Raw genomic sequence first — 13,852 nt, 5'->3', positions numbered from 1 at the left:
TGTGTCTGTTAAAAAATATAAGAAAAAAAAAATGAATGAATAAATTTAAGAATGGGGAATAGAGCAATTGGATATGGGGGTTTTAATATATGAATGGTTAAAGCATCTTGGTTGGTTGCTAAGAAAATGTAAGAGAAGGATGTAACTTATGTTTTGAATCTCATGGTTTTGTTGATATGCTTAGTGTATCTTTGGTACCAATGTGAAAATGTTTGGTCGTGTTTGTTGGATGTGGCCTTCTGGGGGTTCACATGGCACCGGTGCTTTACAGCCCAGCCAAGTGATGCAAGTCTACAAATGCATTGCAAAGCCCCTCATGCCCACCTACAACACGTATAGACGTGGGGCTTTGCTCTGCTGCCATTGGAGAAAGTCTTTGATGTGCCTCTTCCTAACACCTTAAGGTTTTTGGAGCACTGGTTAGCATTTATGATCCTAATAATATTGGTTTTAATTTGGAGCACTGGTTAACATTTATTCTACATATGATTTATTTTCTTCACATATTAATTATTCTACATATGATTTATTCTACATAGGTTTATTAATTTAAAAGGGTTTGCTAGAATCGATAAGAATTGCCATTGATGATAAAGTGGGAGTTTAGACTTGGCAAACAAGCTCTTGCCGTGGAACTTGTTGATATTGAAGTAACATTGTGTTGGAAGTTCATTTCAAATAACTAAACTGGCTCGGTTTGGCCTTTGATTTCTCGTGTCCCAAAATATTCCAATTTTGGGATTAAATTGGTGCTTGCTTTTACGCTAACATGCTTCCACAGTTCCACTTCCTTGGGTATGTTCTTCTGCATATATATTTTTAGCAATCATAGAACTTTTAAAAAAAAAAAAAATTTATTTATCTTCTTCAATATTGTTGTTTTATGAAATTTATTTGCAATTTCATATGCAGAATTTTAGAAGCACACTAACTGAGGAGGACTGCCCAAGCAAGTTAATGATATCAAGACTGGTCCATCAAATTTTCGCGTGTAAAATCTTAATCCTTTGTACAAACTCAAATTCCATTGTTATTATTCCTCTTCTTCTTTCTTCTTGTTGAATGAGAAGCATTTGATTTGAGCTCATATGAAGACACAATTGAAGCCAAAAAAATGCCCGGTCCTCATAATTGGTTATTGTTTCACAATTTTGCACTCTACAATTTTCTACATTTAAGTGCTGATTACCTTAATTTTCTTATTTATAAAAAAGTTCATTTTAGATATGATTTCTCCGCATATTATGAATTGATAAAGATGATTTACTTGCTTGGTTTATTGAATTAAGCCTGGAGCCTCTTACACCAGGCAAAGTATTGCAGGGGATAGCCTAGATAGAGAAAGGATATCGATGGCGGATGGGAGATGGGAGAAGTGCATTAATTTGGCGAGATAGGTGGCTGCACACCTTACCACATTCCTAATTAGCTCACCAAAACCTCCTACTTTACAAGATCCCCCAGTGAACTCTCTAATTAACATGGAAAAAAGATGCTGGAACTCTTAACTTATCAGCAACTTATTCTCAAGAGAAGAGATAGATGCAAATTTGGGTATTCCTCTTAGCGAGAGATAAAATAATTTGGAGTTTCACACCACATGGTCGGTTCACGGTTAATTGTGCCTATAGTGATGCTAAATTTCCAACAACAGGGGAGACCTTCATCTGCAACAAAAGGAAACAGTTTTAAAAATCACATTAATAATTTGCATGGAGGGCATTTCCTAATGCAATTCCTACTTACGAAAATCTTGGTAGGCGCGGAGTTCTGGTGGAACCATGGTGTCTCTTACGCAAGCTTTTTGAAAATGGGATTTATTGAAAAAGCTGTACCTAGAAGGAAAAAAAAAAAAGGTTCAAAAAACTTTAATTTGAAAAAGTAACCAACCAAGCGCATAATCTTATTATAAACAGAGGAGATAGGTCAAATACAACATATATGTGCATTGGCCTACTCCTAAGGAGTAAGGACCCAATGAACATTTTAAACTTATAAGACGAAACATATAAATACTTGTCCAAAAGGACTAAAACACAACAATAATGGAGCATTTTATGAGACGAAAAAAGTATAGGGAAAAAACAATGCAATAAAGTTTAATTTGAAAAAGATTTCACTAGATCGACAACCCAAAACAATATGCTTTCTCATGATATCAATATTTTTGTAAATGAAACAACAATAAACTTTATCACAAAAACAAACTTAAACACCACAGAATTTTATTAGTAAAATGATCAAATTCAAATCAACAAGAAACCTGGTGATACTGCACAGAAAATAAAACTATATGGGTAAAGGCATAAACTGAAAAAATAAAAATTAAAAAAGATAACAGACCTCCTCATCACTTTCTCGAGTCAGCCCAGACCCAAGTTGTGGTCTGACGCTTCGTTTGATTTACCAGTTAATTAAAAGTCAAGCGCCTAAGCTCACTACATCTACAAGACCGCAAGCCCATGACAGATCAACCCAAACTCAAGGCCCATTAGGGTTAATTTGGAAATCACATGGGTCAGTACCAGGCCCAAAATATGGACCACATCAGTTTGAAAACCAAGCATAGAGCAAAGCCTTTTTTAATTGAGATTTATTCTTTTAGAGAATCATGGGACTTACAAAGATCGAAGTTACATGGCAAAGGACATGAAGGCACATCTTTTTCCTGATTTTCATTCAACCATTCTCCAAGTTCATCTCTTTGTTTAAGGGTGTCCATGGGTCGGGTCGGGTTGGTTTTGGACCCGACCCGCCGGTGTCGGGTGGAAGGCGGAGGGACCCGAAACCGACCGCCGGCGTCACTCGGTCGGGTCGGTTTTGGGTTCGGGTGGGTCGATCGGTGTTGAGTGTCGCCGGATCCTGCAAACGTCGCCGGAATCTCCTTAAATGTCGACAGAATCTGCAAAAACCCAGTAGATCTGCACCAAAAATCGCCGAAATCAGCCTGGATCTCCTCGAATCTCGCCGGATCTCACCAAATATGGTCCAAATCTCGCTTGGATCTCCTCAAATGTCGCCGGATCTCACCAAATCTCGCTTGAATTCGTCAGATCTCACCCAATCTCGCTTGAATGTTGCCGGATATTGCCAGATTTATATATAACGTCGATCGGGTCGGGTGGCTCGAGTTTTGGAGAAGAAAACCCGCCACTCGACCCGCCGGCGTCGGGTCTTGGGATCAGAAACCCGTCACCGACCATCGGAGTGGTCGGTTCGGACGGTTGCCGATTCAGGTTCGGGCGAGTTGCTCGGGTTGGTCGGGTTACGGGTTGGGTTGGACACCCCTATCTTTGTTTACATAATAATAATAATAATAATTAGTTTAGAATGAACAATACCTAATTCATTTTGATCAGTAATATAAACCAATGTTCTGAATTTTGTTCCGTTCCGGCCAGAATGGCCGGAAAATCTCGTACCGGTATGTAAACCGGAACGATAAGCCCTCTTGTTCCACCTCAGACAGAGTTTCGGGTTGTTCCGGTGAGTTTCGGCCGTTCCGATGAGTTTCGGCTAATACCGGACGAATTGGAAGATTCGGCCGGAATGGAGTTCTTGGTATTCTTCTCCTTAAACTTAAAACAACACAGGATTTCAGAGTATAAGGAAAAGATGAACCTTACATGCTTTACTTTGTTGATGTTTGTAGAAGGAAAAAAGTGATTAAATCTACTGTGGGGAAAAAAGGAAAAAAAAAAATAAAGGAGAAAGATGAGAACAAAGAGTCACTAAAGAAGACTCTGTGAGAGAAAAATAGAAAGAAGACGAAGGTGACAAAAATTCTTTTATTGAGAAGTGGACTCACGGGTTATTAATGAGTGGTAAAGGTGTTACTTCACTTTCTCTCCCCTATAGGAGTCTTCTTTCTCTCTCAATACAGTAAGAGTTTTTCTCTCTCTCAACTGGGTAAGAGTTTACTTCCTTCCTTAAAAGCCTCTTGAAGGGTTTTTCTTGGACTATACCATTTTTCTAGTGGTTGTAGCCCTTTTTTTTTCCAGTTGTGGCTGAATGGATCAGGAAGTAGTGAATAGTTTGGAAAAGTTGAAGCTCACAAAAGAAGAAGAAGAGGATATTGTTCTTGCGAATATTAACAGCTTTGAAATTTTTGAAGAATGCTCTTTGAGCTTATTTGGGCGTTTACTTTCATATTGTCATCAAAATCTAAGAGCTTTAAAGAACACTTTAAAGGCAGCATGGAAGATGGATTCTAATTTAAGAATTGTGGAAGTGGGGAATAATATTTTGCAGTTTAAATTTGGTTCAAGATGCCAGTTAGAGTGGGTTGAAAAAAGTGGCCCTTGGAATTTTGACAACATCCTTCTCCTTCTTTGTAGGTGGAGGAAAGGCTTAACATCAAAAAATATTAGTTTTTCTCATTCTCCTTTCTGGGTGCAGATTTGGGGTCTGCCATTTGAGAATATGATTGAAGATATTGGGAAGGATATTGACAGCAAGATTGGAAGGGTGTTAGAAGTTGACAAGAGGGCTATGCAAACAGATCAAGCTAAGTTTTTAAGAATTAGAGTTGAGGTACAGATTGATAAACCTCTCCGTAGAGGGGGGTATATTAAGAATGATGAAGGTGGAAGATTTTGGGTTGATTTTAGGTATGAAAGGCTGCCTACCTTCTGTTATAGATGCGGAATACTTGGGCATGATGAAAAGCATTGCCAAGCAAGTTCATTGGAGCATTTGTCAAGAAGGCAATATGGTGAATGGTTGAAAGCTGATGGTTGAAAGCTGGTGGAGTTCTAAAAGTTGGAGGTGAAAAGGAAAAGCTGAAGGAGCAGTCCGTGACTGAAAAAGGATGCTCGGCTTCTATGGCAGTGGACAGTGGAGTAGGTGAAAAGTGTGTGGCTGGCAGCCGGAGCTCGCCTGAGCTGGTAGTTGGCGGTGGAGCTGAGGAAGAGAATGGTATGGTGATCATGGTGGAGGCAGCTCCCTTGAACATGGCGAAAAGTCTTGTCACGTCCAATCATGGGGAATAAGGAGAGCAGGTCAGCTGGAAAGAGAGAGTGCCAGAAGCTGCAAACAATGAGCTGGAGATGGCTACACATGAAGAATTGAATGGAATTAGAACTACTTTGGTCAGGAATGAATGGCATGGGACTGAGGCTAGTCAGCAAGTAGTTAGCAAGGAGTATGGGCCGGTTTTAAGTGAGGCTAGAAAGTTAAGCCCATTAAGAATAAAAGAAATAGAGTGCTAAAGTGGGGAAAAAAGGGATGGGCCAGTTTTAAAAGAAACTGAAGGTTTTAAGCTCGTAAGGCCAAAAGAAAAAGAATGCTCTAGTGTGGAATGGACACAACCACTTAGCCCAATCCATTTGATCAAACAAGGAGTTAGAGGAAGGATTAAAAAAATAGCAAGGGAAAAAGGAAAGGCCCAAGAGATGGTGCAGTCTGAACAAGCCCAAGAGGTAAGTAGAAAAAGAAAAGTTTATGATGAAATGTTGTTTATTTCCGATAAAAAAGTCCAGAAATGTTTATGTGAAGGGGAACAAGAAGGGGTTGTTAATTTATTTGCTGAAATGGCGATGACTGTGGAGCACCACCGCCTAGACCAATGATTGCATTAGGATGGAACTGCCGGGGGCTTGGGAACCCCCAGTCAGTTCGTGTGTTGCGTGAGCTCATGCAACGTTGGAAGCCCAAAATTGTCTTTTTGTCGGAGACAAAGATGAAGAAGTATCGAATGGAAAATGAGAAATTTAAAACTGGTTTGCTGAATGGTTTAATTGTTCCTAGTGTAGGGAGAAGTGGGGGATTAGCTATGTTATGGAGTAGGGATATAAAGGTGGAAGTTCAAGGCTATTCAAGAAATTACACTGATGCAGTGGTGACAGACCCGGAATCAGGTTTCAAGTGGCGTATCACCGGTTACTACGAAAATCCTGAAACTCAGTGTAGAAAAGAATCGTGGGATCTTTTGAGAAGCCTTAGCCAAAAGTATCAACTTCACTGGTTATGTTTTGGTGATTTTAATGAAATAATATCGGTGGAAGAGAAATTGGGTGGGGTGCAAAGGTCTCAAAGGTAGATGGCGGATTTTAGAGATGCAATACACCATTGTGGGTTCAAGGATCTCAGGTTTATTGGTTCTGAGTTTACTTAGTGTAATATGTAGGAGGGTGAAAGCAGAATGTATTTAAGACTGGATCGAGCTTTGGCTACTCCTGATTGGGTTGATCATTATAAAGAGATTAAAGTGCATCATTTGGTGGAATCCACATCTGACCACTGTGCTTTGCTTATAACTGATGCCAATGTTGTTTAGAAGTATCCTAATAGACGTAGATTCCAATTCGAAGCTATGTGGACAAGAAGGGAGGAATGCAAAGATATTATCCAAGGAGTCTGGGATGGTAGCCAAGAATTAAATTCTCCTATGAGGATAGCTGCTAGATTGAGTTGTTGTACTGAAAACCGCTCTAGATGGAACAAAATGGTGTTTGGGCAAATTCCAAAGCAATTCAAGAGAAAAGGGAGACTCTTAGGAATCTGGTCTGTAGAGATAGAAATGGCAGCTTGGGCAGTGAAATCAATATATTAAGAAAGGAGATTAATGAGTTATTGGATAGTGAAGAAATTAAGTGGCATCAGAGATCAAAGGTGCAATGGTTAGGCCTTGGAGGTCGAAATACGAAATACTTCCACACTAGAGCTTCAGATAGAAGAAGGAAAAATACTATTAGCTGTATTATGGATGAAAATGGAAATTGGCATGATTCCATTGATGGTATTGTGGAGGTGGCAGTGTCATATTTTAAAAATATATATTCTTCTTCCTACCTGACTCGCATTTCGGAAGTTCTTGATACTATTCCAACAAAAGTCACGGAGGAAATGAATCAGCTCCTTATTCAAGAATTCACAAGGGAGGAAGTTGAGATAGCGCTAAATCAAATGCATCCAACAAAGGCCCCAAGTCCGGACAGTATGTCTACTATTTTCTTTCAAAAATATTAGGGTATTGTTGGTAATGATGTCATATGCATGGTCTTAAATGTACTTAACTCTAATATGTCTATGGTAGAGATTAATAAAACAAACATCACTTTGCTGCCAAAAATAAAACACCCCACAAAAATGACAGATTTTAGAGCTATAAGTCTTTGTAATGTTGTTTATAAACTCATATCAAAAGTGTTAGCGAATCATCTTAAAATTATCCTTCCTCAGATTATATCTAAAAATTAGAGTGCGTTTCTATCTGGAAGATTAATTATTAACAATGTGCATGTAGCTTTTGAACTTATGCACTATTTAGAACATAAAAAGGAAGGTAAGGAGGGTTTTGTGGCAATAAAGTTGGATATGAGTAAAGCATATGATAGGGTGGAGTGGGGTTTTATTAAACAAGTGATGGACAAAATGGGCTTCCATGAAAAATGAATAAAGTTGATCATGCATTGTATAACTTCTGTATCTTACTCTATCCTTGTTAATGGTGTTGCTTATGGTAGTATTATTCCTACGAGGGGTCCCTATCAAGGAGACCCAATTTCGCCTTATATTTTTCTTTTATGTGCAGATGGTATTTCCTATCTCATTAATGAGGCTACCAGAAATCACAGAATAAGTGCAGTATCAATATGTAGAGGCTGTCCTAAGATCACACATCTGTTTTTTGCAGATGAAGTCATTTATTTTGTAAAGCAAATAGTCAAGAATGCCAAAATCTTATTGATATCCTCCAGTTATATGAAGCTGCATCGGGTCAGAAAATCAATGCGGATAAATCTTCAGTCTTTTTTAGTAACAATACCCCGGATGATAGAAGAAATGAAGTGTTGAATATGTTGGGTCCTATGCAAGATACCTACCATAAAAAATACCTTGGCTTACCCTCAATCATTGGTAAGTCAAAAGTTGAAATTTTTGCTGAAATCAAAGAGAGGGTGGAGAGGAAATTATCAGGGTGGAAGGAGAAAATGCTATCAGTGAGTGGCCGAGAGATCCTTATTAAAGCTGTTGCTCAAGCAATTCCAACATACACAATGAGCTATTTCTAGATCCTAAAGAGTCTTTGTGATGAGATTGAAGCAATGATGAGAAAGTTTTTGTGGGGTCAAAGGGGTCAAGAATAAAAAATTTCTTGGGTTAGTTGGAAGAAAATGTGTAAGTCTAAGTTGAATGGAGGAATGGGGTTCAGAAATTTACAAGCTTTCAACCTTGCTATGTTAACTAAGCAAGGATGGAGGTTGATTTCGAATCCTAACTCTCTGGTGGCCCAAATCTATTGAGCAAGATATTATCCGCATGGTGATGTTTTTCAAGCAAAACTTGGATCTAGCCCTTCTTACACTTGGAGGAGCATCTTCAATGGGTTGGAAGTTGTGAAAAGAGGTACCCGGTGGCGAGTTGGCAATGGTGAGAGAATTCTTATTTGGGACGATAAATGGCTTCCTACTCCAACAACATACAAAGTAATCTCTCCCCCCCCCCCCCAAAGCCTTTTGATGATTATCCTAGGGTCTCGGCGCTAATTGATAAAGACACAAGGAGGTGGAAAGGTGATGCCGTGAGATCTTTGTTCTTGCCTTTTGAAGCAAGGACTATTCTGAATATTCCCCTTAGCCATAGCCTTCCAGAAGACCAAATTATATGGGTGGGTAATAGAAAGGGAGAATTCAATGTAAAAAGTGCTTATTATATTGCTATTGGGGTATACAATGGAGGAAGGTGAATGTTCTTCAGGTGATTCTAGGAATCCTCTATGGAGAAAACTATGGCACTTAAACATTCCTCCCAAGGTACGTATTTTTGCTTGGAAAATGTGTATGAATGCTCTTCCTACTTTTGTGAATTTGTAAAGAAAAGGTGTAAATATTTGTGATATTTGTCCGGCTTGTGGAATGGAGTCTGAATCAAATCTCCATGTTTTTGTTAAATGTGAAGTGGCTAAGAAAGTATGGAGATGTTGGCTGGATAGTCCTATTGATTTGTTGAATGTAAAATGGATATTATAGATATTGCTATGGAAATTTTTGAATCTGGTACATCCAGTGACTTGGAGATTTTCTTTGGGGTTGCATGGGCAATATGGTATAATAGAAATACAATTGTGCATGAGTTATCTAGTTAGGTTCCTGATCATATTTGGGGTTTTGCTAGAAATTATATTCTTGAGTTCAAAAGGGCCTTAATAGATTGCTCTCAAAGCTTGTCTTGGTGAGAAGGAAAATGGATAGCGCGTCCTCCAGGAGTGTTCAAAATCAATGTTGATGGTGCTACATCTGAAATTGATAGAAACTCAAGTATGGGAGTTGTTATAAGGGATGTAGCTGGTAATGTTCATGCGGCCTGCTGTAGATATCTTTAGGGTCAATACTTGGTGGAGGAAGTTGAAGCGCTGGCTATGGAGTGTGGTCTCATTCTTGCCAAAAAGCATAAGCTTTCTCAAATTATTTGGAATCTGATGCTTTAACAGCTGTTACTAATGTCACTACAGCTAAAACTAGTGGCTATCTTGGCCACGTTTATCAGGGGATTCTTAGTTTGCTTTCTTCTTTTAGTAGCTGGAAAATTAAGCATGTGAAAAGGGAATACAAAAGGGCAACCACGGGCTTGCACAGTATGCAAGGATGAAGGAGAAGTCTCACAGTTGGAAGGGAGTTTGTCCTCCTATGGTGATTCATGTTATTTAGGAAGATGGCTTTTAGTTTGTTCTGTGTTAAGCTTTTCTTTTGTGGTTTTATTGTACTCTCTTTTCTATTTGGCAATGAGAATTCAGTTGTTATGCTTTCAAAAAAAAAAAAAATGAAAAAGGAGTGGTATAGGTAAAAAATCAATGCGCCTTGGGAAAGATGATTTTCACGTGGGAAGTAAAGTGGGAAGCTTCTTTCATCTTAAATGTGGTTTTTTTTTTTTTTTTTTTTCCAAATGTTGTATTTGTACTTCGTAGATTTGCTTAACAATTTGAATATTTAGATTAACTAGTCGCTAATTAGTGCGATGTACAGAAAAATTATTATCTTTGAAAAAATCCAACAATGAGTAAATAGACATTTTGCTAGTTAGTATTTCCTTTTAAAAAAAATGAAAAAAAATATTTAACTTCTATGGTTTATAAATGTTGTTTAACATTTAACGTTATTGAGTTGCAAATGCATAGTTATCGAAACTTACAAAGTAATTTAAAATTCTTAAATTAATAAAACAAAACTCCCAATAATTATATATACACACACACACACACTCAAAACTAATATAAACTGCAAATATATAAACAAAAACCATGGTATGAGGAAGTAACAATATGACTTTCTAGTAGTAATAACAATATAGACAATTTTCTCCAAAAAAAAATAAAACTATATAGACACTTCAAAACTTGTAATAATATCAAAATTATAATACCTAATTCCATTATTTTTATGTTGAATCCAAACAAATAATTAATTGAAATTAATCCAAATAAATAATTAATCAACCAAAAATCATAGCTTTTAATAGGAAAACAAAAAATCACATGAACCTAAATAAAAAGCATTTAGGGTGAAAAATTAAAATCAACCTGCTGAGACACAAATACCCAAAACCCCAAGACTTAAAACTTCAAAATTTATAGAATTCCCAAATTTTACTTCAAAACCAAACCAACTTCAACAAATTTATGTATAACATACCAAATAAAAATTTATCATTCCCTAGGCTAGAAGACATAGGTTGTAGTTTTGATTTTTCTCCTAAAAAATAGAGTTTCTTTCTCTGCCATGTACAAAAAAAAAAAAAAAAAAAAAAAATAGTAGAAATTTCAACCCAAAACCCAAACCCACGAAAGCAATGTCAATATAAAAATGGAGAGTAACCCAAATGCTCAAAAGAAAATCAATTCTAAACATTACAAAAGAATAAGATAGAAAGAAAATCTCAAGCACATATGAAAGCAGATAAAAAATTCAACATAAAAGATAAAATTCATTAATAACAATATAAACAAACATCCACATATGTTGAATTGGAAATTTTATTAATAATAATAATATAAAAAAATTCGACATAAAATTCATTAATCAAAGAAGAAAGTTGAATTAAATTGCTTGCGTTTTATTTTTTGTTTTTATATTAGTCTCTGTTTTTTGCTTCGGTTTTATACATATATAGAATATCAAAGTTTGAGTTTGAGTTTAAGTTGGACTTATTAGAGAAATAGAGTTTCACTCCTTGTTAAATTTGGATTAAACAAAAATAATTTTGTTTTAAAAAAAAAATTATAATGATAAGTTTGAGTTTAAGTTTAAGTTGGACTTGTGAGAACTTCAGAGGTTTTGGTTTATATATATATATATATATATATATAGATAATCATAAAAATAACTTCTATTATTATTAACTTTTATTATTATTTTTAAGAATCTCGAAATACCATGAAATGGTACGCTGAAATAAGCTAGTACCGAAATATTCTGTTCCACTAGACCAACCGAATGGGGTCTGAAATAATATTCATAACATTGATATAAACAAACACTAATAAATTGATCATTATAAATATTATAAGAGATGGGTTCAAGTTACATATAACTTTACAAGAGTTACACATTTTTTAGACCATTGATTTGTATTAGATCTAAGAGTGAAAAAAAAAAAAAAAAAACACTCATAGTCATGTATTTATAGTTACCTAGAAATTAGTAACTAAGTCATTAACTCTTCTAATTAAAAATAGAAAAATAAAAAACAACATTAACTCTGCTCTCCATCGTCATCATCATCTTCTCTCCCTCTTTCACATGGTCTTGTGTTTTATGTACATTCACCCTCAACAATGTAAATTAAGGGCGAGTTCAAGAAACAAGTGAAATTTTTATTATTATTTTATGTCTAGAGCGTTTGATTGCTTCATTCATTTTTAGTAAATAAGTCATTAACTCTACACTATTCTGTGGAGAAAAGCCAAGAAAAGGAAGACCATGATAGAATCTGTCATAAAACATGTCATTCACAAGAAACGCTTTTTGCTGCTCTCACCAAAAATGATTAAATGAACAAAATCATTATGGTGCTGTTTGGATTCAGCGTTTTCAGCTGAATCCAAGCTGCGTTTTTCCTTTTTTTTTTTTTTTTTTTCTTTTTTCCTCACTTCACATGTTCCAGGGACAATAAGCACTGTAGCACACTGTAGCAGTACTGTAGCAGCACTGTTTATCACTGTTTACGTACTAAAAAATATTAAAAATGGGTCCCACAATACTATTCACACATTTAAAAATTATTTTGCTACAGTACTTTCAGTTTTCAGTTTTCAGTTTCAGCAATAATAAGTTCAATTCAAACAGACCCTTAATGATATAGCAAATGATAGAAACAACTTCCAGTTGGTAGGTCATCCTTTAGAGACACGGGTTGTGACTAGGGGTAGGGACCAAACCCACTCATTTGTAACCGAAGAAGAAGTTATCGGGAGAGAAGGGGATAAGAAGGCCATCATTGATCTGTTATTGGACTTTGATGTGGAAGAGAACGTTTCGTTCATATCCATAGTGGGAATCGGTGGCCTGGGGAAGACCACACTTGCCCAATATGTGTACAATGATGAGAAAGTCAAAACTTATTTTGAGTTGAAGATGTGGGTGTGTGTCTCCGACATCTTTGAATTAAAAATAATTTTTGAAAAGATCATTGCATCTGCAATTGATAAAAAACCTGAAAACTTTGAAATGGATCAATTGCAAAATAAACTTCGCCAAAATCTCAACCAAAAGAAGTACCTACTTATATTGGATGATGTTTGGAATGAAGATAAGGAAAGTTGGTGTGAATTGAAAAGACTTTTAATGGGTGGTGCAAAAGGAAGTAAGGTGGTAGTAACTACTAGGACCAAACTGGTTGCGAAAATTACTAGCACAATCTCACCATATTTTTTAGAAGGCCTATCAAAGAGTCAATCTTGGTTGTTATTGAAGCAAATGGCATTTAAAAAAGAGCAAGAGACTGTTGATCCTAACCTTGAAGCAATTGGAATGGAAATTGTAGAAAATTGCCAAGGAGTGCCTCTTGCTATAAAGACAATTGGGAGGGTCTTATACTTCAAAAACACAAAAGATGAATGGTCATATATAAAAAATAATGAACTTACAAATGTAACTCAATCAAAGAATGGTGTTTTACCGGTTCTAAAATTGAGTTATGATCATCTTCCATCACATTTGAGGTGTTGTTTTGCATATTGTTCACTATTTCCCAAAGATTATTTGATTGATAAGCTGACATTGATACAACTATGGATAGCACAAGGATTTATTCAATCACCAGAGGAAAACTTACAATTAGAGGATGTTGCCAATGAGTACTTCATGGATCTAATTTGGAGATCCTTTTTCCAAGAAGCAGAAGAAGATGAAGGCATGAATATGAAGTTTAAAGTGCATGATTTAATTCATGATCTTGCACAATTAGTATCAAGAATTGAATGTGCATTGGTTGATTCTAATGCAAAAAATTGTCAATGAAAAAGTTCGTCATCTATCTTTTCCATATTACAAGGTTTCATTCTTTGCGGAGAATTTAAGCACATTGATTAAAGCAAATAAGATACGAACATTCATTTTGGCATACCATAATTGGAACTATGATCAGGGAACAAAGGAAGAATCAACTCTCAAAACACTTATTTCTAATTTTAGATATTTGCGTGCATTAGACCTACATGGTTTAAAATTGAAGACATTTCCTAATATCATAGGTAATTTGATGTATTTGAAGTACCTTGATTTTTCTTTTAATGGTCTTGAGGTTCTCCCTGGTTTTATTACTAAATTGATGAATTTGCAAACATTAAAGCTCTCCATGTGTGAAAACCTTAGGGAGTTACCAATAGACATTAAAAAATTGGTCAGTCTCAAGC

General features: G+C 36.1%; 2 protein-coding genes and 1 long non-coding RNA gene across 3 annotated transcripts; all 3 read left to right on the top strand.

Annotated features, from left to right (window-relative positions):
- The first annotated feature begins 4 nt into the window (after positions 1-4).
- On the top strand, positions 5-1,115 carry LOC115969834. The gene is made up of 3 exons (XR_004087086.1): positions 5-419; positions 540-795; positions 913-1,115. It is a non-coding gene; the product is annotated as an uncharacterized LOC115969834 (long non-coding RNA).
- A 2,896-nt stretch (positions 1,116-4,011) lies between these two features.
- LOC115970240 lies at positions 4,012-4,991 on the top strand. Its single transcript, XM_031089902.1, has 2 exons — positions 4,012-4,585; positions 4,744-4,991. The coding sequence occupies exons 1-2, from the start codon at positions 4,012-4,014 to the stop codon at positions 4,989-4,991; spliced, it is 822 nt and encodes a 273-aa protein (XP_030945762.1).
- A 1,444-nt stretch (positions 4,992-6,435) lies between these two features.
- LOC115970239 (putative disease resistance protein RGA3) lies at positions 6,436-13,457 on the top strand. The gene is made up of 3 exons (XM_031089901.1): positions 6,436-6,937; positions 7,660-7,943; positions 12,285-13,457. The coding sequence occupies exons 1-3, from the start codon at positions 6,436-6,438 to the stop codon at positions 13,455-13,457; spliced, it is 1,959 nt and encodes a 652-aa protein (XP_030945761.1).
- Positions 13,458-13,852: the final 395 nt, after the last annotated feature.

The sequence above is a fragment of the Quercus lobata genome, chromosome 12 (genome assembly GCF_001633185.2).
Source record: "Quercus lobata isolate SW786 chromosome 12, ValleyOak3.0 Primary Assembly, whole genome shotgun sequence".
Taxonomy (NCBI): Eukaryota; Viridiplantae; Streptophyta; class Magnoliopsida; order Fagales; family Fagaceae; genus Quercus; species Quercus lobata.
The sequence above is the reverse complement of the archived record's forward strand: the minus strand, read 5'-3'. Positions and strand labels throughout refer to the sequence as shown.